At 42.8% G+C, this 27,786-nt stretch overlaps 2 protein-coding genes across 2 annotated transcripts in view; one reads left to right on the top strand and one right to left on the bottom strand.

The window, feature by feature from the left end:
* ANO3 (anoctamin 3) overlaps positions 1-27,786 on the bottom strand; it is a 140,534-nt gene that overhangs the window by 33,052 nt on the left and 79,696 nt on the right. The gene's annotated exons all lie outside the window — the stretch shown is intronic.
* On the top strand, positions 3,761-25,424 carry MUC15 (mucin 15, cell surface associated). Its single transcript, XM_066583216.1, has 4 exons — positions 3,761-3,873; positions 16,442-17,276; positions 17,742-17,897; positions 20,493-25,424. Exons 2-4 carry the CDS (start codon positions 16,493-16,495, stop codon positions 20,633-20,635), a joined length of 1,083 nt encoding a protein of 360 aa, XP_066439313.1. The 5' UTR covers positions 3,761-3,873; positions 16,442-16,492; the 3' UTR covers positions 20,636-25,424.

The following is a 27,786-nucleotide window of genomic DNA, read 5'->3' as shown; positions in this document are numbered from 1 at the left end:
TAAAATAAGAACCCAGCTTGCTGGGGGGTAGTAAATAAATTACCCGAAAGCACTACGGAATAGGTTGGCGCTATACGATTTATTTTTTTATTTGAAAGGAGACAGCACAACTCTTGTCTGTAGATTGTTTTAACAATTGCAACTGAGTCCCATTGAAGTATAGTCTTAGGACATGATCAGGAAACACTTTTAGAATCTGAATGTAAACAAGACTCCTCCTATTTCCCGACAGCAAAGCACAAATCTTAAAAATTAAGGTGCTCAAAGTATATTAAAAAGTTGCAGGACTTTTCATGATACAATGAATATCCTTTATTTACACCTGGGTCACTCTCTGCACCTCTTTTTGTGCACTATCTGTATCTGGACTGGTTCCCAAAGCGCAACCCACAGAACTCTCCTGTAATCCATAGTGTCACACCTTCCACTGCTCCTTAGTGCGTCACTCACCATAACTAGTGTCGCTCGTCGTGATTGGCCAGGTGATAAAATCAGATCAGGTCAATCTGATTTTTGGCTTAATGCTTAGCATTGTTGCCTTGCAGTGCTGGGGCCCTATGTTCAAATCTCATTAAGGACAATACCTACATCGATTATGAAAAACCCCATCCAAACGTTATCCTTGGTCAAATTTGAACCTCGAACTCCAGTACTGCAAGGCAGCAGCGCTACTAACTGAGCTACTATACATGTATTTTTTTTCTCTCTACAGAAGAATAATAAACACAAACAGAACATAAATACCGCATACAAATGTCGCCCTTGGTCAAATTTGAACATAGGACTCCAGGACTCCTCAGAAGAAGAAGAAGGAGAAGGAGGAGAAGAAGAAGAATCCATACAGAGGTTGTCCATAATCAGAAGGAAACCTAGACCCCAGCATTAAAAAGCAACAGTGCTAGTCAATAAGGTCTCATGCCCACAGCCGCGTTGGACTCCGCCAGCGGAATAGCGCAGTGGAGTCCGACGCGGCGCCCCCCAAAGACCCCATACTCACCTCTCCGGATCTGATCCCATCTAGCGAGCCAGCGTGCATGCACAGTACAGAGCATGGCACGCCGGCAGTGGGTGGTGGCGTGTAATCATGCAATACTTCCGCTGTGCTCACTACATTAGAAGCCGCTCACGCGTTTTCCCGTGGCAATTAGAGCATGCCGCGCTTTCTTTCACACTGCGGAATTCCGCGGTAGAATTCTGCAGCGTGAACATTGAGCTATTAGGTTCAATAGCACCTAATAGCTGCGGGATAACGCTGCAGATTTTCCCCACGTGAAGAGGAGGAAGAAGAAGAGAAACAAGAAGAAGAAAGAGAAGGTCTTCTTAGTCTCATTATTTTTTTCTTCTCCTTCCCTTTCCTCTTCTCCTGGTCCTCTTGGGAAGGAGGAGGAAGAAAAAGAAAGAGGAAGACAGAAGAACAAGCATGGTGGCCCAGTTATTAGCACTCTTGCACTGCAGTGCTTGAGTCCTGGGTTCAAATTTGATCAAGGACAACACCTGCATGGATTTTGTATATTCTCTTTCTGTTTTTTTTTGTCTAGAGCAAAAAAAGGAACAAAAAGCATGGCGGATCAGTTGTTAGCATTTCTGCCTTGCAGTGCTGGAGTTCTAGGTCCAAATCTGATTAAGGGCAACATATGTATGAAGTTTGTAATTTCTCTGTGTGTTTTTTCTCCTCCCTCTTCACCTTCTCTGGAGATGAAAGAACAAGTGTGGTTGCTCATTTGTTAGCACAGCTTGCCTTGTAGTGCTGGAGTTCTAGGTTCAAATCTAACCAAGGGAAACATGTATGGAAGTCAGAGGCATAACTTGAAGCTCCTGGGCCCCAATGCAAAACCTGGAGCGGGGCCCCCAACTATAATGCTTTATTCATAGTACTGGGCTTCCTATATGGAGAAGAGAGGCCTTATGGGCCCCCCAAGGCTCCTGGGCCCGGGTGCAACCGCATCCCCTGCATCCTCTATAGTTACGCCCCTGATGGAGGTCTTCAAAGATCATGCAGATGTTGTCTTTGATGATTTTTTGAACCTAATACTCCAACACAAAAGTGCTTATCAGTGAGTCCCATTCATTGAAGACGCACCAATTCCAATAATTGCTCATCACTAACTATGACCCAACCATGAAGATGGGAACAGGACCCTCAATATATGAGACTCCCCAGTGACACATGGGAGACACAACACTCTGTCACTTGCCGCAGCATCTTGGTGTCCCCCTCTTTGCCAACAAGACAACTGGCTTCTTACATAGTTATAGGATACTAATCACTTTGATACCACCACAACTTACATTATCCAGCATAATAAACACTTTAATATACAGGGTGGTGATAACTAAGGGGTTATCCAGTTATCAGACAACATTTCAGCAATAGGTCGAACTGGCATAAAATAACAAATAGAGTTGTACTCACCTGTCCTCAGACGCAGGTTTTCCCGCCATCTGCCCAGTGACTGTTGTGAAAGATGACGTCAATGAAAGTCAGGTGACTGCTGCAACCAATCAGAGGCTGCAGCGTGACCGCTCTTTCTCCTGGCGTCAATGTTCACATCCTGGGCGCCATGATGCTTGGAGTTAAGAACAGAATATTGCACCATGCAGAAAAATACGCACCAGAATAAGCTCATGTAACATGCAAATTTAGATGAATAATTAGTTTCGGCATCACACGAGCGTAAACATATTTTGCGCGCCCATCGGCTTATTTTACTGTACTTTTTCCTCGTGCAAGGGTATGTTCATTTGCGTGCAGGGAAAAAGAAGTGCATCGATTGAAATGGCTAATTAGTCTACTGAGTTCCAGATATGTTCTTTTTCTATGCAATTATGCAGTGTTCCACGCATCTCCTACTTTGTGTTCATTTGCACATCCCCATTCACATCAGTGGGGTCTCTGGTGCGCAAATGTGCAGGAAAACAGAGCATGCTGCGTTTTTCTCTTTGGGTTCTATTTTTTTCAATGGCCCTATTCTCTGTGATTCGCGCATGCAAAATTCGCATGCACAAAAAAGGCCCATATGACACCAGCAGAATATTCTACAGCATTTTGCGGAATATTGCATCCCATGTGAATGTGTCCAAAAAGAGGTTGCCTATGATTAGAGAAGACGATCAGCTTTCTTTTTGCCAGCAACAGTGCCACTCTTGTCCATAGGCCATGCCTTGTACTGCAGCCTAGTCCTAAACGGGGATCAGCTGGAATAACAGACATATTGCAAACATAAGAATAACACTGTTTGGGGAAAATTAGCAATTTTTCTAGTCCTGGACAATATTTTTTCGACACCATCCAATTGAGAAAATAAGGTAAGAAAACGTTCCCTTCCATAATCCCTCCATTCCACTTGGCTGCAAAATGACACGAGCCGAATGCTAAATTATAGTACCTTACACATAAAAAAACAGAACAAAAGTCCCTGAAATCAATGCTTCCCCATCAGTCACCCAAAGAGTTTCTGCCCATTCACTGCAGCTTACAGCAACAACCAGTATTTCCAGTTGCTTCTCACTGCAGCTAAAGTGAAGGGATTTCTCTGTGTGTTCTAGCCCAAACCAGAACTTTATAGGCAACTTTTCTAACTTAGTGCCTTGCATTTGCTATTTACATATCCCGGGTTACGTAAAATAGTTTCTACCAACTTTATTAATGTGACGTCTGCAATCTTGAGTTGGCAAGGTAAGTCATGTGTAAGATTACATCTGAATACTTGGAGGATCAGGTCGGTCTGGTTCTCCGGTGCTCACTGTATTGCACACATTGTAGCCCCGCCTAACTATCTTTTAACATCATGTTCAATTCCTGCGGCTTCTTGGTGTCATTCACCTGCTTCCCATACACAGCTATACACCTACCGGGGACTGCTGGACTTTAAGGTAACAGATTTATAGAATGAATTGGAAAACTGTAGCAAAGTTGAATATTTTATGTCACATTATAACATGGGATGTAGTAGGTATATATATGCAGTAATGGCAAACTTAACCAACTCTGCCAACTCTGCTCTACCTGTATTGAAATATTGCTTTTGAAAGTAGTTGCATCTTAGTTCATTTCAATGTTGCATTTATTTAAGAGACACACGGCTCAAGTCTCGATCACTGGGTTTACGATGGAAGTCATTAGCTGGAATGAAACTGAATTAAGTGGCTTGTGGCTTTGAATCACTTCCATCACACTTTGCTTTGATATGAAGTATGTTCTGCGGGCGGCAGGGCTTGAAATAATGATTGCAACACAGTTTGGCAATGTGTTCTTAAGAAAATGTACTAATGTATAGAGGGATCTGGAAGGTATGAATGAAAAATGTTTGCTAAAAATGCACTGGTTTTATTGCTACCTTCACCCTTCAGTCTCAGGATTGGCGTTGGACCACCACCGATCATAAAGTGATGGCATATCCTAGTGATGTACCATCACTTTATAGAATGGGAATACCCATTCAACTCAGAATTTCCTAGTAGGGAATATGAAAATGGGTTTTCTAAGGGTGGTTTCACATCTACGTTGGAACCTCCAGTTGGAGGTTCTTTCATAGATCCAGCACAAAATGCTGGAAGAAAAAGCACAGCAAGCAGCAATTTTTTGTTCGGCCGAAAGACGGGTAGCTGAGAGGAAAGTGAACGGACCCCATTAGAGTCAATGGGGTCCGTGCAGCACTGTTCGGTTACGTCCTTAGATAGAGATGTTTGGCCATGGGGATTCCCCTTTCCTGCTCCCCGAATAGAGCAGGAAAATCGGAACTGCTTATGCAGGTTTAAACAACTCTACACTGGACAACCTCTTTGATGGGGAAAGTAGGGCATTGACTGGCCCTCTCTCACCTTTATCTACTTTCTTCTGTCAAGGCTCACTGGCCACAACTGAGGATCAGGTCCAGGGTGACGTCACATTGTCAGCCTAGGTCCACGTGGTTCTCATGTCAGTACATGCTCCCAGTCACTTCTGTGTTGGACACCGATGGAGAACCTTCTCTGCAAGTGTGTGGACTGTTTGGTTGGCTGGGAGGTGAGCATCCCAGTGAGTGAATCAGCTTTAGTTTGTGTATATTTAGTCTGGCTCCTCCTCATGAAGGACACCGATTATACTCTCAGTCTGAAGGTGTTTCTGATCCTGTTAACGGCTTCTTGTCCTAGACTCCTGTTAAGATAGTCTGCTGGTTATTAATTCTGTTATCTGGGCTGTCTTTACATCTTAAACCCTGTACTTTTGTGGTTTTATATTGAGTCAGTTCCATCTATTCTTGCCACTCGCCTCTGTCACCATCTAGGGAAAGTCAAGGTTGCCCCAGGTTTCAGATGTGGAGTTGCAGCAGCACTATTAAGTAGGGTCTTTCCACATCTCAGGATTTAGTGTTAGTTTCCTTATCTCCCCCGTTTTGCATTTCCCTATCTGCCTTGTTTCTTATACATTTTTGTGTAAGCTGTGTTTATATTGTGGTGTATATTTGTCCTTTTAGGAGATAAATATGTCCTGGTCAGACTAACACTTTCTCAGTCACTATAGGTCACTTTACTTGATTCTGTGCTGGTTTTGTGATCCCTCACCTATGAGGCGTTTGGGACATATCCATAGAATATGGTCAGAATAGTCGATTAAAGGGGTAGGTCATCAATAGTTGATCAGCAGGGGTCCATCACTCAGGATCACTGCTTTTCAGCTGATCGTCCAATGGGAGTGATGCCACCTTTTATACTTCTGGCTCTGACTGCAATGAGCAGCCAAACGTGTAATTGGAGGCATCGCTCCCATTGATTTTAATGGGAGCTAAGCCAGTTATTACACTTTTAGCCCAGACCACCAATGACAACGTCCGGTCCGATAACAGCGGGCTGGATGATCAGCTGATCGGCGGGAAATCTGAACAGCGGACTCCACCCAATCAGCTATTGATGACCTAGGATCTAGGATCTATCCCAAGGATAGATCAACAACAGTGAAAGTCCCAGAACACCCCTTTAGGCTTCAATGAATGCAAATCTCCAATGATATCCAACAGACATGGGCTCTTTTTAAGCACCGTACCAGTTTTTTTGTAAACCTAATACGGGAAGGTATGAATGGCAGCCTGTATTGTGCTCATAGACCTATAGGGCGATAGTGGGGAAAGTAAATTCCACGGATTTTATAAGTGGATTGATTCAATAGTTGCTTTGTGCAAAACTATCATAATAAAGATAGCAATGTCGGGCACATGTACCAAAATATGCTCAAGTGGAGTTTATATTTGAAGTGGTTGAACTACTGCTGCAGACTTGCAGCAAGCACCGATGAGCATCCATACTCAGATTAGAGTCAATGGGGTTAATCCAAGTGTGGCTACCCAACGCAGATTCTGTGCAGAAGTGGAATCAATAAGTTTTTTTTTTCTGCAATGTGCATTTTAAGTTTGCATTGTGTGAATTCCGACAAGGATTGCCATTCGATATATATAGATTTCACACAGTCATCACACAGATTTAGGGGAAATTTCATGTAAACATGCCCTAACCACGTAGTAACAAAATAAGAAATTTTGGGCAAATTCTACGCTAGAAGGGTCTTTCAACAATAAATTAATCACAGGGTGTTTGGCTTGTGGTATCTCAAGTAATCATTTATAATCTGCGAGGGAACCCTTTAGTTAGTATTCAATTTCCCTGCAGCACCACCACAGGTGAAGTGAAGAATTACACAGTTTCTATGGATAACAAAATCTTAATCAAGGACATGTTAAGTCCTCCAGAATGAGAGAGATTGAGGCAGATTTACTATTGAAAATTCAACAGTTTTTTGGTGCAAATTGTGCCAGAAAAGTTGTGAACAAGTTTTGCACCACATTTACTATGTGCTTCAGACATTTTTTTGCTGCGTCTGACAAAAGGATATTCCTTTGTAGAAAAGAGGGCATGGCATAATACAACACTGTGCAATTAAAAAAAGCACCCAAAAATGGTACAGCTTTTGTTGTACGCTAAGCCAACTAATAGAGGGTATAAAGTTAGGCAGACAGTCTTACAATTTGACAGATTTATCATTGACAGTTACTGTGTTAAATGTGGTGCCATCTTAAAGGAGTTTTCCAGGCATTTTTTTTTATTGATGACCTATCCTCAAGATAGGTCATCAATAGTTGATCGGCTGGGGTCCACTATTCGGGACCCTGGCCAATCATCTCTTTCGGTGCCCCCTATCACCAGCCAAATATATAGGATACGGAGCAGAAGCTGATGCTGGTAATTGCAGGTGTAGCTCTCATTAAAATTAATGACAACTGCACCTGCAATTGCCAGTGCCAGCCACTACATAGAGTCTGGAGCTCCTATACCCTGTGTTTTGCCGGTGACAGTGGACGCAAAAAAACTGATCGGTTAGGATCATGAGCAGCAGACCCCAGCTGATCAGTTATTGATGACCTATCCTAAGGATAGTGGAAATCCTGGAAAGCTGCCTTAAGACTGTCCAGTCTAAGTTTGCATTGTCTTAGAATACATGGTCCCGTCAGTGATTGATAGTTATCTGTATAAGAGAGTACATATATGCAAGGCTGTCGATAAATAATAGCCCCGCCCATTGGACTCTTCAGCTCACAATGAGTAGGGAAGTAAATAAGAGAAATAAAAGTTCTACTGAATCTTTCCCCATAAAGCTATATATCAATCTGCTCAGCTCCTGCCGCTCTATAACATCATGGCTGCAGTCTGGGCAGTATGTTCCAGCTGACAGATTCCCTTTATGTCATGTCAATAGGAATGTATTGTAGGGAGCTCAAGATAACTCTGGGAGCCATTTCTTACTATTTCCCAATTTAAATAAATTGAATGATGTGCAGAAAAGAGTTAACAGTAAAGAATGTTCTCCTTCCTCAGTGCATACAGAAGTGGTGATATAAGAAGGTTAAGAGCCCAAGGTAAAGGTGCCAAGATACATTCTCTCCTTCAGTGCACAATCTTAGCTCAACAAAGTGGCAGCACTTACAGATTATGCTACGGTTAGTTATGAAGGACTTAAAAGGACACTATGTATAGTCTGTCTTACTTATATTTACTATGCAGATGAGTGCAACCTACTATTCTCTGTAATCAGCCATATTAGGTTGGGAATGTTATGCTGATGCTGGGCGTAAGCATGGTGCCCTTCAAGGATGTCACCAACACCATCCCTGGCAATCAGCTGATCCCCGGAGAGCAGACAACGTAGTAGATTTTGCTGTCTGTCCTGCAGTGGCCCTGTTTGGTAGTGCAGGTACAGATCCCATTGAATCCAGTAGGGTCTTTAGCTATACTACCAAACCAGGCTGGTGTAATACAGACTGTACGATCTGCTTCCCATTCTGCGTGTACCAACAGCACCACTGGGAATTTGCTGACTGCCAGGGATCCTAATGATGACCTACCTTGAGTATAGGGCATCAACAAAGAAAATCTCTGAAGTTCTGGAAACCCTTTTTAAGAAACTTTGTACTTTAAGGGGTATTCTGGAAACTGGAAGTCTTTTCATGTTTTCACCCATCTGCTGCATGGGTGAAAACTGGTAGATCGGTGGGGGCCCAACCGCTCACACCCCCACTGATCCTGAGAATTAGGCTCCAGTTGGTCTCCAACGGAACAGATTAGAGGTCATGCAGGTTTTATTTCAATGACAGCACCAGAGATTGCTGAGTGTGAAGCAGAGACCAAAGCGTTTCGTAATCTCCAGCACCCTCATTGAAATGAATGGAGCAGCGGTGTACCTAGGCGACATTCGCTCCATGTCCTTGGAGACCAACCTGAACCCAGTGACCATCCAGCATATGTGTGAAAACATGAAGAAGCTTTCGGTCTCTGGAATACGCCTTTAAGTTTTTGTGCCGCAAAAGTGTATTTCTAAAAACAAATTGGCATTGTTGACTATTAGTTTGAGTAGCTTGTGCAATAAAGACACATTTTACCTGGTATTGAATCAAAGTCGTACATTTGGAGCTGCAGCCAATTCCAATAGTAGGCATTTACCAGCACTTTATGAGATGGGAAAATCCTTTAAAGGGTTTATTTAAGACAAAATGTTTCCATATGGTCTGTTCCGAGTTTTGTGATGGGTCCGGGGTGATATCAGCACGGCAGCCCTGGAGCCATGCAACGTCATTCTGTGCTGGATGCCAGGGGAGTAACATCTCCCATTTGTGCCAGCGCTGATAGGCTGGCTAGGTTGTCTTTCAGCAGAGTCAATCAGTTTACATGTAAATGTATTTAAATTGGCCCCTTAATACAAGGGTTGCCAGTTATACATTATGTCTACTGGCCACATGCTGTGTCACTGAGTTCTGTGTTATTAGTGCTCAGTAGTCCTGGTCCTGTGTTATGCTCCATGGCTTGAACTTCAATATTGAGTAGGTTGGGGTTGGGTGATCAGAGTTGTCAGTCCATCTTAGACCCAGAGTGGGGTTGCCCTTTTTGGGTTGGGTGCTCTGCTTGAGGGGTCAGTCCTGGTATATTTGAATGCTACAGTTACTAGTCCATTAAGCCTTCTACATCTGATAGCATTTATCCTGGTTATCTGTATACAGGTTAGTCCTTGTGTTCTGCTGGCCATATGCTGTGTTAGTGAGTTCTGTGTTATTAGTGCTCATTAAGCCTGTGCTCAGACATCCTTGTCACCTTCGATTATACAGATTTGTGGTATCGGATATGACAGGTACGTATATAGATATTATGAAGGAGCGATTGTAAAGTGGAAGAAAGGAGGGGTGTCAGCTCTCACTCTGGTAGCCCTGGCCATCATTTGAATGGCCACCATGCAATGCTACGTTTCCCCTGCTGCGCCATTACTATTGTATTATTTCCATTATACCATGTATAGCCATATTTTGTCCCTCCCAAAAATATGCATATGGCTCAAGGAGCAGAGAGTGTTGGATGATTTTCTTAAGAAATATGAAAAATACTGACATCTCTGATCACATAAAGCCAGGTGACACAGGGACAACTTCCCATTCCTAAAGGATAAATGATTGAATTATCTGTTAAGTTGCATCTGACCTTCAGTCACTCCATGCATCAATGTTCCCCACTAGAGATGAGCGAACTTACTCGGCCACGCCCCTTTTTCGCCCGAGCGCAGCGATTTTCGAGTACTTCTGTACTTGGGTGAAAAGATTCGGGGGGCGCCGTGGGTGAGTGGGGGGTTGCACCGGGGAGTCGGGGGGAGAGGGAGAGAGAGAGGGCTCCCCCCTGTTCCCCGCTGCTATCCCCAGCTCCGCCACGCCTCCCCCCAAATCTTTTCACTCGAGTACGGAAGTACTCGAAAATCACGGTGCTCGATCGGGTAATTACTCGAAACGAGTATATTCGCTCATCTCTATTCCCCACCTATTCCTGTCTTTCAGTTTCGTCATTGACATGTTGGTGGTGGACTTGCTTGTATCTAGCCATCTTGTTCTTCCTTGTCCTGATATTCTCTTTCCACTGACTTTGCCAAGCATCAGCTGTTTCCAGTGAGTTAGCGCGCATCACATGGTCAAAAAAAAGAGTGTCGCTGTTGATTTTGCCCTCTAGTGATATTTTCAGTTTGACGCAATCTAACACTACCTTGCTTGTTGTCATGGCAGTCCAAGGTATCCGTAGCATTCTCCTCCGGCACCAGAGTTCTCACGCACCAATTTTCCTTCTGTCTGTTTTCCTGAGCGTCCAACTTTCGCAGCCATACGTTGTTATGGGAAAGACAATTGCATTGCCTAGTCTGGTTTTTGTTGCAATGCCAATATCCTTGATTTTCCTGATCTTTTCCATTCCTTGCATTGCAATCTTACCAAATGTAATCAATGCAAAGGATAAATAGTGCCAGACAATTAATAAAGATTTGCTAATGAAGGTCATAAAGGAGTGTTAGTGGTTATGAATGCAGTTAGTGGTTTGGAAACTTAGTTCAGTTATGAATGCAGTGTATGACTACATAGCAACGCTATCTTATTTTTGGGAGCGGCTTTAAAGGTAAAAAAGTATGTTAACTAGAAACAACAGCATGTAAACTTTTTGGGAAATAATAGAGAAACTAATACTTATAGTATCTCCCTGATCTCGCCAGTGATGTTGTGCAGAACAGGACAACAAGACCTATTTTTGATGGTACCACTTAGGTCATAATAGAAAAAAAACGCAAATTTTGGTAAATGATCATTCATTGTACACAGTGGTACCAAAACTGCAACTTTTTGGGCATTTATGCCATGCCTGCCACATTTTCCAAAAGTGAGTGAGGCCCAACTTTATGTAGCAGGATCATGTGCGGCCCATCATATTTGTTAAAATCTACAACAGAAATTCTAGCCGAAAACCTACACCAGCTCGCAGCTGACGTTGGTTGTCATCTGGTGCCCAGAAGTCCTACCAGATGAGACAAATGTATGTAGAGGCTTGCACCTCCTAATATATGTGATGCTTATAGCCAAGAACAATGTTTAGGGTGGTCTCACATCTGCGTCGGAACCTCCAGTCAGACGTTCCATCGCAGATGTGGCACAAAATACTGTAAAAAGGCGCTGTATGCAGCACTTTTTTTCCCAGTACAATGCCGGGCAGCTAAGTGGAAACTGAATGGACTGCATTATAGTCAATGAGGTCCATTCGGCAGTGTTCGGTTCTGTCATAAAACTGACCCTTTTGGCCTGGGGATTCCCCTTTCCTGCTCCATGAACGGAGCAGAAAACTGGAACCCCCAAGCACAGATGTGAAACCACCTTTAGGCCTCATGCCCACGGCACACGCGGATTCCGCATGGGGAATCCCACACAAAATCCGCCTGTGCCCGCAGCCGGCGACCCTACGTACCTGTCCGTGTCCATGTTTTTCTGTACTGTGGACGTGTGCAGACGTGCCAACCGTCGCACCGACACACATGTACAGTACAGTTTTTTTTAAATCTCCTGTTGTTCCCAAGGAATCCCCAGCCCATCCACATTGTCAGCTGCGGACGAGCTATGAGTCGGACAGCTTCTATTGACCTCAATAGAACCCGTCTTTGCGTGAACCGCAGTGAAATGCGTCATGTTGCGATTTTTCTTCTGCAAGTGGAAACCGCAACTGGTTTCCGCTCATGTACATGAAGAATCGTTTTTCCATACCATACTATGGAAGGTTATTCCTGCGGAATCCAGAGGTAGACGTGGGCATGAGACCTTACTTAGACCAGTGTGTGAAATGCCTGCCAAGTAAATACTGTAGGTCACACTAAGTTTATTTTTAATGTGTAAAAAGTAGTAATTATCCCTATAAAATTATTTTACATGAAGCTCTTTAAGAGTTATTATGCTGCTATCAAGGAAAGCGAATCATAAAGGCATTTTTACGACCTGCAATCCTATGACCATAATCTACTATAAAGTAATGCTAACATTGTATTCCTCGTATAAGGAGAGTCAGCATGTTACAGAATGACTTTCTGAAGGCAGCTCTCGAATATAAATCACATCTTGGTAATGTATACCTGCAGAAGACAGCGACATGTAATAATGACTTGGAATGAAAAGACTCATTCAGCCCTTAAGCTATCGAGTGTTCTAATTTCATCTTGTGGGAGTAAATCTACGCCAATTGTGAATTATTCTATAAGCTAGAGATAATGAGAGGCACAAAACCTCTTTCTAATCCTCTTGACGAGCTCTTTATGAGCTGTAGACTACAAGACAAGAATCCACGGGGCTAGATAGGTGACACTGGACGCTACATGCATGAAAACCTGTGCAAAAAATCTACCTTAAAGGCCTCATGTCCACGGGCAAAAGAACAATTAAAAACTACAGCGGATCACCCGCACGCGGATCCGCACCCCATAGGGATGCATTGACCACCCGCAGGTAGATAAATACCCACGGACGGTCAATAAAAGTGAATTAAAAAAATTCTGGAGCATGAAAAAAAATGGACATGCTCCATTTAGGTGCAGGTCTCCCGCGGGGACGGCTCCCGCAGGCTTCTATTGAAGCCTATGGAAGCCGTCCGGAGACCCGCGCCTGAATTAAACTCACCTGCTTTGGGTGATGCAGATCTTCCTTTCTTCACGACAGGATCTTCTTTCTTCGGGCCGGCGGATGTGCCCGGCGCATACGCGCGGCACGCAGTCGACGTGCCAAGCACATCCGCCTGGCTGAAGAAAGAAGATCCGGCCGCGAAGAAGGGAAGACACGCACGGCCCGCTGCAGGTGAGTTTATTCTTATTTTCAGCCCTCATGTCCTCATGTCCGCGGGAAAGGAGGGACCCGCTGCGGATTCTCCATGTAGAATTCGTAGCAGGCCTGATTTTCCTCGTGGACATGAGACCTAAAAGGGTCATGCTATTTAGAAAACCTACTTTCATATACCGCATTAGGGAATTCTGAGTTACTGTAAGGTCTCCCTCACACAAGCGTTTTTTCAGCGATTAACGCTGCGTTTTCAGAGCTGCGCTAAAGGCTGTACAACTCTGCCATTCATTTCAATGGGGCTTCTCTGACAAGTGTTAAAATGCAACATTTTTGAATCGCTGTTCTATTTTTGGGCGCTTGAGCATTTTTAAACACTGTGCGACGGCCATTGAAATAAATGGGCAGTATTTTCAGCGCTGCTGGACAGCTTGGTACCGCATTTTTGACAGCACTAAATGCAAGCTCCAGCTACACTACCTAAAAAAAAGCGATACTCACCTAGTATGTGCTGTCCTGGTCCCTCCTGCTGCTCTCCGGAGCATTGGGTAGGCTTCCATGCAGTCAGCGCCAACAGAAGATCTCTTGCTAGTAATTGCTGGGATTGAAAACTCCGCCTCCAGCAAGAAATTTCTCTGATTGGTTCCTCGAGCGCTGGCTCACCAACCAGGACTCGATGACCCAATCATAGCCATTCATTCATTCAATGAAGCTTGATGCAGAGTCTACTTAGACTGGTGTGTGAAGACTGATCTAAGTATATAAGCCCTAGTGTACCTCTCTGATCAGCTAATTTTCAGGGGCGCTTTTAATTTTAAAAAAGAGGGTGTTTCCACAGTGAATAGTGGTTACGCAGCGCACGTCTTGCTATGGAGGACCTGTCCTGCCTTGCATTATAAAGACCATCCACTGAGCGTGCCAGGAAATGGACATGGAGTGTTGCTCCAGGAGGCTTTGAGAAATGTGTGACTACATCCTACAGACTAAAAGAGACACCAGTAAGCCCAACAGACAAAATCCTCCCTAAAACTTTGGCGGCATCTTTGGAGTCCGCTATAATCCCGGACTGCTCAGCCCCGTGGACCTATTATGATCAAACCATTGGATCCCTTGTAAAGCCTTGGTTAGGCCTTACAGCTAAGAACTTGATATACCCAGTTACGGAACTTGCTCTACCCCAGTATATGGAAGTGTAAAGACACTGGGAGATTTTGAGAGACTGTCTGCGACCTGATCAGTCTAGTTGTTTGCTGTTCTGTATTAATAAAATTCTATGAACATCAATATGTCTGGCTACAAAAGTTTTTCTCGGCATTTGAGATGGGTGCCATTGCCAAGAAGAAAGTATGGTGTATCTGCCCACACTTGTTCTAGTATGGCCTGATACTGGGCATGAAAATTTAATGACTCTACACCCTATGGTAGAAGATAAAAATCACTATGACCCCATCGCTAGTACAGAGCTAGAAACAGGCGGATGCGAGCCTCCCAGTAGTTTCCCCAATATCGGCTAAGCCATGTGTTGCAAGTTCATAGAGCAAGGGACATCCCCAGCCATTACCCCGGCCACCCTCGCAAATTTGTCTCTATGTTTTTCTTTTTAATGGCTTTGGTTAGATGTGAGAATGGATTCTAGTTCTCTTTTACACATTACATTGCTTTCATCTGACAGTTTGCTGTGGTTTTAGAGAATGCTGAGGTTTTTGTAATTACATCTTGTCTAGGTGTGGCATGCCTGTGATGTTTAGTACTACCGGTATCAAACAAGATAAAACTGTAAGACAGTCATCTCCATGTAGAAAACACAATAAAGAAGTTCAATAGAATGAAAAATAGAAACATTTCATAGAATTATTACTTTTACGAAAGCATCTCCAAAACTTGCAAAAGTTTGGTTCCTCCTTAGGGTGCATTCACATGCGGAGAAGTTCTTTGACTGCCTGGTTCATCTGAGCAGAGCTTACTGCCAAACATTGACATTAGGTTCAATAATTCTTGTTTGATTGATTCTCTAATATATAATCTGGCTTTAAATGTGGAGCTTAATTATAAGAGATCATTAAAAATATACATACGGTAGCACTTCATTAATAAATCACTAAAGGAAGGGTTCAAGAATCGTTAATGATACAAGGGAATGCATCGGAAAAAGGCTGTGTGTTCATGTAATACCAACGGTGACTTCGTATGAGTCACAGCAGGAAGGAGCGGTGAGATGAAACACTGTGAAATGCTCAAGTATGTATATCTAAGTGCTCAGGTGACTTAGAAGAAGGCTTAGATAAATCAAAATGATTTCATAATAGTCACCAAGGGACATTCCTATGCCTGACCATTTTAGAGCAATGAATAAATGCATTGACCTTTTAATGAAGGAAATATGTTTTGGTCTTGAAGGAGTCGTCTCACGAAGACAAGCCCAGTTTAAAAATAAGCCAACGTCCAGCTTCTCTAGCTGAGACCTTCCACATACTACATGAATTCAATCAATGACCATTCATATAAAGCAAGGGTGCATCGGGTTTCAACATACAGGTGGGGATACCAAACTGGAGCCGTCCTCTACGACGTCCATATGAATTAATTGAGTAAGTGGAGGGTTTTGCCCTGGCGAAACAACCGCTTTATTAATCCACCATATGTCATGATGATTTTTAATAACAGACTACACAATCCAACCACACAGCCTACGGAATAGCAGAAACTACAGTTATTTAAAGGGGCTTACATAGTAGTGAGTGGTTTCCATTAAAATGGAGTCCTGCTCATGGCACATGTTCATGCTATATCATCCCTATTTAGATACGGTGCTCGTTAATTCTCTTCCATTCCCCAGAGATGACAAGTGAAGTATGACTATTGGGTCTGACCAACCCTGGCATTTTGTTGCCAGCATGGTGAGACCTGTGAAGAGCATAGGTGATAAAGGTCTGATCAGTGGGGGTCTCACCACTGATACCCCCATGAGCCTGAGAACAGGGGTCCCCTGTTCCCCTCTTCTGCTCACTGTGGATCCAGTGCACTCCCCACCATGAGAAGGAGATAGAATGGAGTAGACATTTTACATGCACAGTGTCACTCATTGGACATGAATAGTGCCCAACGGACCCCATAGACTATAAAAGGATCTGTTGGGTTTTTGTCATGCCACCCAGAAATTTGCTGCACTATTTTATCTGGCATTTTGGATCATATTTACAACAGAGGCCCTGAAATCTGTTTTACATAGGAATATATATATACATTTTGTTTTTAATGAGAAATGTATTTATTGTCGAAAAATGTAACTAAAATATATCTCCTTTTTACAGTTTTTTACAGTTTTTTCGAACTCCTGCTTCACAAGAAGACCTAAAGAAACAATGTTCTCATCATTTAGAAAAGTTGCATTATTATTATTGGTTTCTCTCTTCTGGACTGAATGCCATGGCCAAACCAGCCCAAGTAGCACAGTAACCAGCTTTGTTACTACAGTACCACCTTCAAATGGGACTGGACAGGAGTCCACTACTGAATTAGCCAATGGTGGTGCAAATAGTACAGGAGCCACTGTCTCACCAACCACTGATAATAAAGAAGTCAACACAACCTCCGCATACACCGGGTCTACTTCTGTAGGCAGCACAAGCAGCACTTTATCTAGCAACACCAGCATTGGTATCTCAGAAGAGATGACCACTGCAAGCATGACGACAGAGAGCACTATCTCAGGACAGACCACTGCAACACCCGCAAATGTATCTGTGGGGAACGGCACAATAAGCTATTCAACGAGCAATACGACAACTGCCAATAACTCTACCATCAACTTAACCACAAACACCACACCTTCTTCAAATGCATCCACTGATGCCAAACCAGAAAACACAACGAATGTCTCCATCATGACTAATACAACTATCGTGACTAAATACGACAATACTTCACACATCTCCAGCACGGAATCTACTGTCAATGCCACAGCCTACACAAATACCAATCCAACAGTAAATACAACAGATATTCCAAATTCGACAGAATCTAGCCCAACAAGCAATTCAACTACCACCAGTGAGCCAACGACAGCAACTGCAAGCTATACACAAAGCACCGAGCATTTAGTAACCACAAACAGCAATCACTCTGGATCAGCAGGAAGTGATAAAGGTAATGGTGTATAGATATATGACAAGGATGATCTTTATATCAAGTGTTCAATTGTCTTTGCGTTGCGAAAAAGGCAACATGGCCACTCCATTCCGAATGTGTCCAGTATGCTTCAACCAATTTATCCGTCTTGCTCAATAGTTATTAACACTTCAAAGTTGCTCATTCTCACTACGCATGCAACGTATAGAAACAATTATTCAAAAATGTCTCATCTAAGGGAGTGGCTAATAGGGCATGTGGACAAGGGTTGTCTCCATGAGACATCTACTTGACAGTTGGATGATTGCTCGGGGAAGCAATGACAGATTTTGGTTACATAGTTTGGAGGCTCATTGTTGGTAATCAAATAATGATTCATTAATTACACTTTGAATTTAAAGGAAAAGTTTCTATTTCTACAAATCTGGAATACTCACGGAAATTTTTGTAAACTTTCCCCCCCCCATTTTGTAACTTTTGTAGATGCAGGAAGCCGTACTGGAGTTATCCTTGGTGCAGTTATTGGGTCCCTCCTAGGAATTGCACTGGTCTCTATGACCTTTTACATCATATGTGGAAATAAAAAACCTACTTCTTTTACACATCGACGATTATATGAAGAGTCTAGGAATGATCCAGGTACAGTATACATATTTATGACAATATGGCATATTACCAATACTGCTATAATTATCATCGGTGTGGCAACCGGGTAAATTATTTAATCTCCATGGAGCGGTATCATTGGGTAAATTATTATTAACTTGGCATTTTCTAATAGGGCATAAAGCCATTGGTGTTGGCCTACTGTGCTCCTAACTGATTTAGGCATGGGCTACTCCCGAGTGCTGCACTAAGCAGGTCCTGTTTTCACCCCTTAACCCATTTTTAGAGGGATCTGGTCTCAGCTGCAGGGAACTTCTAGGTTACTTGCCCAGGTGTAGTTTCAGTGCAGTGGCAGCTGGGGCAAAGAACACTGAAGCATAATACCAAAGGGACAAGCAAGGATGTAGTTAGTATAACAGGCTGAAGTCAGGGCAGGAGGATTTCATGCAATATGGTAATCAAGCAGAAGGTCAGGGCAGGCAGTGTTCAAGCAAAGTGTAGTCAATATAATGTGCCACGGTAAGGATGGGCACAGTTCTCGAAATCTGGATAAACTGGCAAAGGGTCAAAACCAGAATCAAGCAGGACACAGATACACTATAACAGATCCACTAGGAACCTATTGCACAGGCACCCTCCAGTGGGGTAGAGTACCTTAATTAATTCAGGAAGGGTCTACATAGGCTGGAGAATGGAAAGCTGGGTGTGCAAGCTTACCCTAAAGAGGCAGGCTGAGCACATGGGCCCAATGGGCAGTGGAAACAAACAGGGGAAGTGTGAAGTGTTTGCTGTACAGAAGACCTAGGGGATGTCAACAGCCACAACCAGCAGAAGGGGAAAGGGAGGAGAGGCAGTCCTGGCCATGGCCATGGCCATAATATTAGAAAATGAGTTTTCGAATCTAGACAAACCCTTTAAGTTCAGTTGACCTCATTTGAATGAATCTAGGTAAACCAGTTACTCCAGTATTAGCCTGCAAGGCTGGTTTAGATGAAAACGATAACTAGTCATTCTGGAGCTTTGTTTTGTGGTTTTTGCTGACGTGATTGTACTTTTATGCATGCAGAAGGTAGCATTATCACTTCTATTTATCGAATCTATCAATGAGGCACTTAAAGAGAACCTGTCCCCTCCTATAAGCACCAGAAACTAAAGGCCCATTTAGACACAACAATTATCGCTCAAAATTGGCTCAAAAGCCGTCTTTTAAGTGATAATCGTTGTGTCTAACTGCACTGACATCGTGCAGTTTTTGTTAAGCTGTTGCTGATCGTTGTCTTTCAGCATGCCGAAAGGCAATGATGAGCCTTATCAGGGATTCACAGCGGGATACAGCTGATACTACTGTTTCAGCTGTATCCCACTCCCTGATGACAAGCTGGGTATGAAGAACAGAGCGGTCAGCTCTGAGCAGAGAACAGCTGGATGCAGAAGACAAGTGGAGACACTCCGCTTGTCTTCTGCATCTTCCACTTGGAGAGCTCGGCCTTATAACAGCCGAGCGCTCTGAGTGGGGAACAGCTGGATGCAGAAGACAAGCGGCCCCGCTTGTCTTCTACATCCTACGCTCGGAGAGCCAGGTGGTCGCTCAACATTTGAGCAATCATCTTGCGCTGTGAATGGCACAGTGATTATCGCTCAAAAGACATCTTTTGAGCGATGATCGTTGTGTCTAAATGTGCCTTAAGTTATGGGACTTATAGGTTAGATTCCGCTGAGTCTAGAGGTGTAATTTTTATACTTACTGAGCTCCCTGTTCCTGCACTATCATTCTGACATGTTGGCACACGGTCAGTCAGTATGACTCTATTCATTCAGTCTGTACTTGCACACTCCACTGTTCTTTATGTAAGTGTGCATGCATTGAATGAATGAAGACAGTAATACTGACTGTCCGTACTAACTTTCTGGGCTAACAGCATGGGAACGGGGAGCCCAATAAATATAAAAATTACACCCTCAGACTCAGCCGGATCTATCCTATAAGCACTATAATTTAGTTTATGGTACTTATAGGAGGTGATAGTTTTCCTTTAACTGACAAGGAGGGACTGAACTAAATGACCCTGTACCTTGAAAATTTCAGAATTCGGGGATCCCAGTACGAGAATCATGTAGCAGTGCGTAGGGAATTTCACATCCAAGCAAAACTTTTTTCCATACGTTTTTGTTAAAAGATTCACTTCTTGTTGTCTACAGTACAATGCCCTGCCATCAATCCACATCTCTAATATGAGTACAGATGAGCGAGCATACTCGCTAAGGCAAACTACTCGAGCGAGTAGTGCCTTATTCGAGTACCTGCCTGCTCGTCTCTAAAGATTTGGGTGCCGGTGGGGAGCGGGGAGCAGCGGGGGAGAGAGCGGGGAGGAATAGGGGGGGAGATCTCTCTCTCACCCTCTCCCCCTCTTCCCCCATTGCTCACTCCCACAACTCACCGCTCCCCCGCGCCGGCACCTGAATCTTTAGAGACGAGCGGGCAGGTACTCGAATAAGGCACTACTCGCTCGAGTATGCTCGCTCATCTCTAAATATGAGTAATATGCTTTAGTTGTATATTCCCAGATATTTCTCATAAAACTGAAACATTTTGATGCTGAAGTTGTTAAATAACATTTTTTATTGCAGTGTTACGGTTGGAGAATCCTGTAAGCCCCTATGATGTCAGCTATGGAGATTCCTCATTTTACAACCCTACAGCCTTAGAAGATGCTGCTTTCAACAGTGGGCCACATGAGGCAATTGCAATGGATAACTTCAGGCCTCGCTAAACTCCAGAAAAAGCCTTCTACTAGGGAGATTATATCTTATCTGTGAATCCCTTGGGTCCTACCTTTGTAATGAGACAGGGGACAGTAAATTCTTCATCGGAGGAATTTCCTTGAAGCAAGTGACTTAACTAATTTATGTCTCTAAAGCTGAATTTTAGAGGTTGGCAGGCTGCCTCTTTTTTTATATTTGGACTCATTTTAATATGCCATCATCATAAAACATAATGTACTAAATACTGACATTTTTCTATATTGATTGGCATGATACTTGAGGTTAATGATGGCAGAAAGAAAGGTTAGTGTCTCAAAAAGATCACATGAGACAATACCATTTCCAGTCATCCAATTTACTACACATTGGTCTATGGGCCTAATAAAGCCCTTAAAGGGGTTGTCCACTTGTAAGGAAAAGTTTTGAACTCTGTTAAAATAACAAAACCAGCTGTGTGAGCATCTTGCAACTTGTACAGCAATTGGACAACCCCTTTAGGTCTATCTATCCATACGTACCAGTTCCAGAATTTTTTAATAAAATATTATAGCATATGCTTGAAAAATACAGCTCATGGGAGACTTAAAATAAAATGAACAATATTATCTTAGGAACTTAAAGGGGTTTTCCTATTACTTAAAATTGCTTCACAACCACTCTGTACTTCCTGGTTGCTGCTGACCAGGACATGTGACTGCTGCAGCCAATCACTGGGTATAAAAGATCACTGCTGTGATCAGTGATTGGTTTCAGCAGTTAGAGGTCCTTGTCAGCAGCAACCAGGAAGTACAGAGTAGTTGTGCAACAAATTTAAAGTAGTGTTGACAGGCATGTAGTAACAGTGGGTGCAAACCTAGTACTTGTACCCAGCTCTTGGTGCCTAAGGAGGCCAAAAAACTCCTTTGGCACATAAGAAGATTTATGTATTATATATACCCCAGTAAGTGGGGGTACTGTTACGGACTTTAGGGTCCAGGAGCCCCAAGGTACTCCTCTGTTTGTAGCATCTGTGAAAATATATTGTTGAAAAAAATGTAAATTAGTGGATAAGTGGATTGAACTGCAAGAGCCATAAAGGAGGTGTCTCAATATTAGTTAAAGGGGTTGTACCACAATCAACTTTTATCACCTATTCATAACATAAGTGATAAAAGTCTGATCGGTAAGAGGCCCAGACTAAGACCTGCACCGATCCCAAGAATGGCGGTCCCACAACCCCCTCATCACCTCCCTGTAGGCTTGCCAAGTGGTTGGTGTGTGTATGGCATGGCAGGGACAGAACAGAGGTGGAAGCAGCACACATTTTTTACAAACCTTTACTAAATGTGAATGGAAATGGGGTTTTACATAATACTTAAGCGTTGCATAGCATAAAATAACATTTGCCATTTGCATCCCTTTCACACTTTAACGTCATACAGCATAACTATCAGAACAAGACTGAACATTTGGGAGCATTGACTTGATCCAGGCCATAGCAAATCATCTGCCCACTTCAGCTGGCTGTAGGCCATCAGCAAACACTGCTTTAAATATACTAAACCCGTAAGGGATGTGTCTCTCCTACCGAGATGCATGATGTCATAGATGTCAACTATATCAATACTTCACAGAACTACCCCTGGCTGTGTCACAATATCTCTTTACATACTGGAGGTGTTTCGCTGCACCCTTACATCTTAAACATCCCAGCAGATCATAAACATAACTCTCCAACCACTATAAACTATTTCTCACTATTGAAGGCCTGCGGCTAAACCAGCGTCCTATAGTGTTCACACCGAAATGAGACCGAGCCCCACTTACATCCTTCAGGCACCACTAAAGCTATGGGCCAAGATGGCTGCCATTACAGGACCTGGGGATAGGGCTTAGCCCTTACACACCACCCCAGTACACAGAGGTAGTCCTAGTGTGTTCCAGGATGACTTCAGTGATGTCATCATCATGTGACCAGAGAGGCTAAAGCTAGTGACTATAGGACCTTGGGGGGAGAGGTAGGGGGGCAAGGCTACATACTCTCCAGTCTTCTGCTAGTATCACTGCAGCCTCCTCCACACCTCAGTCATGGAACTGGCTAGCGATGGGGTTTCTCATATAGTGCTATCCAGCGATGAATATTCGGTGCCTGCAAGCACCTGTCTGCTACCTGTCCACACCTGGGCAAGAGGCAAGACTAATGTGCAGGCTGCTGATTACTGTATTTGGGAAGGGGGAAGGTATGCAAGGCACCACTCACCCCTTACATGCTCACTACACTCACCTGCAGTAACATTTCAATGGGCCTGAAGAACTGGTCGAGTATAAGCACTCAGCTATCTCCAGCAGTGAACATGAATAGCGCAACACTGTGCATACAAGACCTCCACTCCATTTAATCTCCTCTTCTTAATGCGGGTGGTGAACAGGAGATGGGGGCACGGGACCTTCGTTCTCAGGATCAGTTTGAGTCTGTTCAGTGAGACTCCACCAATCAGACTTCTATCACCTATCCTATGAACAGATGACAAAATTTGATTCTGCTACAACTCCTATAAGTAGCTGACCCCAGCTGTTCTTGATCCCCAGCATGTCCAACAAATACTGTTTTTATTTCACATATAGATGGATAAAATTATTTTTCATTTTTTCAACCTAATGAAATATAATGTATCCTTCTAAAATGATGACTACTAGAAATAAACTAAAACTTTATAAAAAGTTTAAAAACTATTTAGAGACCCAACTGCAGAAATGAGAGTCTGTCCTAGTGCTGGTTCAACATCACCCCACTTCTGTCTCCCAGGACAAGAAAGCTTGGGATGTGTTGATGACCACAACTGTTTCCATCCCTTGTATAATGGATGAGATTGTCCTCTGTACTGATATTGGAACCAAATGGGTTCCTCTAATTTCACCGTCTGTTCCAAATTGTTTATCAGGGAGACTCGTGCGCGGGAAGAACTCACAATGAAGCAGTGCTTGTTTTAAAGTCAATGTGCTTCTGCTTTATCAAAAGAACAACAACTTTTTACAGACAAAGCATTGCATCACAAAATAGGAGTGTACAAAAAGGGCAGTGTGTTACTATTAAAACACGTGATTTCCAAAGCAGGGAAAAGCAAAACTTATACACATAACGTCTAGCTTAAGGAATGCGAAGGTGGGTGGGAGTAGCTTCTCCTATCATAATTTAGGCCTTTCTCCTAAGAAAGGCATGTAGGAGGTAGAAGCAAAAATCTAATACATACTAGTGTATAATATGAACAATTTCACTATTTAGCTGCTGCTATTTACTAAGGAGGAGGATATACCAATATATATATATATATATATATATATATATATATATATATATATATATATAAGGCATATTTGTATAGGCCGATGTGAGAAACACCTGAATCTCCCACAACAGTACCCTGTTTTCAAACATTCAAGTTCTTGTATGGAGAAAGAGACCATTGCAGGACCACAATATTTTATTCGAGTCTCAGGGACCATCTAGCAGTCACATGGGTTGTTTTTACTACACCAACTTACTTCAGCCATTCAATCCTAAAAAGGAGAAGCTTGTTGATGTGTGGTGATGCTATCAGAGTGGGTGATCCAGGATGATACATACAGTATTTATATACCCACATGACCGCCAAGTCACTTTTGCTGCCTTTGTGAAGCTTTTAAGCCTTTTACTACTACATCGTCTGGTGGGTCTTTTTTTAATTAAGATCTAATAAATGTCGTTAACGTTGTTTTATGCCAGTGAAGTGAAATCATTCTATGATGAAATGAAGCCTAGAATATCATTCATGACCTCAAGTGCCATGACTTTCTATAATTTGAAAACTGATATAGCCACAATGCAGTAGGATCCTGTTACTATTAATTATTCATGTTTTATGTTGCTTTTGTGTTTGTATGCATGTTATATCGTAAGGTATTACTGTCACAGTGAAGTCTGACTATCATATTTTATATATCTGAAAATCCATACTGATATGTAACCATTTCAACTGTAGACTAGTATTTCATGTATTTATACAAGCACGGGATTGTTTTATTGATGGTCAGTGTAATTCCGAATGACATGCAACATAACTTATACAAGGCTGTGAGCCGCATTCTGAACGTTCTCATATAGCGAGGCTCATGGGGGATTAAAAATGTACAATTTGTTTACAGTACTTGATGGATGATAAAGCAGGACTGTATATTGTGGTTTATCTTCCATCATGTGCTGTAATAAAACAAATGGCACATTTTTAATGGCGTTGTTTACCTTAGAAAATCCCTTTTTGTTAGAAGGTCACATTGAAAATAATTTGATCATAGGTTGTCCTGCTGTTGAAACCCCCAACGATCATCTGTAATCTGTGGGGAAATTTGGCACAGAGGTGTTCAGTTTTCCTGCGCTGCCACCACAGGTGGTGCAAACTATTACATGGTACTCATTGAAATCAATGGGCTGTTAGTGAAACCTATTGATGTGCCGAGTCCTCCAGAGAGAAAGAGATAACCAACCACTCTCTATTCTGCCTAATAGATGGAGGTTATGGACCTCCGATTTGCTGTTGTCATGCCAACACAGGTAGTAGCGAACAGTGAACTTACATGTGTATAATATCACTAGTAAACAACATGCAAAAGTTAATAATGCAGTTATGAAACAACTGCACTACAGGAAATATCTACAAGTTAATGTCTTTATCATTGATATATTTATATGTGTAAATTACTTTATCTTTGCTTTATGTACATGAGAACATAGGTGCAAAAATGTACAAATATTTATTAAACTTACATGTACATACGACCAGTCATTCATTGTCGTGTTTTTAATGTAATTTTGTTCTAATACAATTTAAAGGAATTTTCTGATTTTAGGTTAATAGTCCTTAATGTACTGTATGTGTCAAACCTAAACTTGACATTTATCGTGTTACATAGAATCACAGATTGGTAGAGTTGAAAGGGAATTACAGGGTCATTGGGTCCAGCCCCCTGCTCAGTGCAGCATTCACTAAATCATCCCAGACAGATATTTGTCCAGCTTCTGTTTGAAGACTTCTATTAAAGGAGAACTCACCACCTCCTGCGGCAACCTGTTCCACTCATTGATCACCCTCACTGTCTAATATCTAATTTGTGTCTCCTCCCTTTCAGTTTCATCCCTTGGCTTCCAGTCTTTCCTTGTACAAATGAGAATAGGGCTGATCCCTCTACACTGTGACAGATCTTCAGATATTTGTAGACAGCTATTAAGTCTCCTCTCAGCCTTCTTTTTTGCAAGCTAAACATTCTTGGATCCTTTAAGCGTTCCTCATAGGACATCGTTTGTAGACCGTCCACCATTCTGGTAACTCCATACTGAACTTGCTCCTGTTTGTCTAAGTCTTTTTTAAACCGGGAGGCCTAGAAATGGACACAGTATTCCAGATGAGCTCTGACTAAGGAAGAGTAGAGGGGATAATTACCTCACATGATCTAGACTCTATGCTTCTCTTAATACATCCAAGAATTGTGCTTGCTTTTTTTGCTACTACATCACATTGTTGACTCATGTTCAGTCTGTGATCTATTAGTATACCAGTTGTGTTCACTTGTGCTGCTGCTTAGCCCAATTCCTCCCATTCTGTATGTGCTATTTTTAATTTGTCTTCCTACCGTGTTTCCCCCCAAAAATAAGGCACCCCCTGAAAGTAAGACATAGTAAGACATTTGAAGAAGTCCCAAATAGAAGGCACCCACCGATAGTAAGGCATAGTAAAGTGTGTTTGTATGTAAGCATGCCTGCCAAACAGAACACCAGAGCATGTAGCTGTGATGCTTTTTAGCCCGCCGCCGCTGTCCCCTACCTTCACCGTCCGTTGCAGAGCAGCTGCATGCAGGACATGAAGACAGTCACCTGCCGCCGATCCCAATGTTTCCTTCCGCGGCCATCGCTTGTAAATGTGCAGGCATGTCAAGAGGCCCGTCCCCTGCTGCCATCCCTGTTGTCTCCTACTGCCAGATGTATCAGTAGATCTGCAGACAGTCTGCCGTTACCCCTTCTCCTGCCGCTGTTATCCTGTCCCTGCTGTGCTGTACGAGTGTGCTGTTGTGAGCTCCCCCTGCTGGCCGGAAAATGCCATACTGTATATTCTGTTCCTGCTGTACACGTCTGCTGTGATGAGCTCCCCCTGGTGGCCAGAAGCTGCAATACCATCCCTGATTACAAGTGTTTATTTTTTTGTTGAACAATAGATGTGAATTCTTCTTCATTGAAAAATAAGACACCCCCTGAAAATAAGACGTAGCGCATATTTGGGAGCAAAAATTAATATAAGACACGTCTTATTTTAGGGGAAACAGGGTAGATGTAAGACTTCACATTTCTCCCTGTTAAATACCATTCTGTTAGTCACCGCCCACCTTTCAAGCTTATCTAGATCTTTTTGAATCCTTAAAGAAAACTTTAAGGGGGTGGGGATGGGGATAGTATGGAGCTGGCCTAGGAGCCGAGCACGTTCCATACAAGACTGTGCTGGCTGTCATATACCATTACCCTTCTAGATGCCGCATCACTTAAACTGGCCGAGACATTTACATAGTAACATAGTATGCTATGCTGAAAAAAGACAAATGCCCATCAAGTTCAGCCTGTTTCTTCCCAACCCCCCTTGTGTTGATCCAGCGGAAGGCAAAAAAACCCCAATGAGGCAGAAGTCAATTTACCTCATCAACAACACTTCTGACTTTTTAATGTCTATATCCTTAAAAGACTGGACAGAGGCAGAGTGCTTTCTCTGTAGTCCGGCTACCCCCCTGCAACATGATTGCAGGGTGCTGACTAGTTACCATGGCAGCCTGGGGCTCTGTGAAGGCTCCCAGGGCTACCTGTAAAGTATAATATTCTGCAGTATAGAGGTATTGCGATATATTGTACATTAGGGTAGGAGTTTCTTATCTTAAAGTAGCATTGCATTGCATCAAAAACCGCAATTTTGTGAGAGTTGCAATGCTGCTCAAACAAAGGCTCCATAAGAAAACATGGGCGACAAAAAAAAAAATATGCAAATCATGGCTGTATAGAGCGTGCCCCACGATTTGGCATTCTTGCAATGTAGCAGCCTACAAAACTTCACTAATGTGAAAAAAACCATTGGAAAGCTTGGGCTTCACATACATGCGATTTGTATTA

Source organism: Eleutherodactylus coqui, chromosome 11 (assembly GCF_035609145.1).
Source record: "Eleutherodactylus coqui strain aEleCoq1 chromosome 11, aEleCoq1.hap1, whole genome shotgun sequence".
NCBI classification, from domain to species: domain Eukaryota; kingdom Metazoa; phylum Chordata; class Amphibia; order Anura; family Eleutherodactylidae; genus Eleutherodactylus; species Eleutherodactylus coqui.
This window is presented reverse-complemented; position numbering and strand designations above follow the sequence as displayed.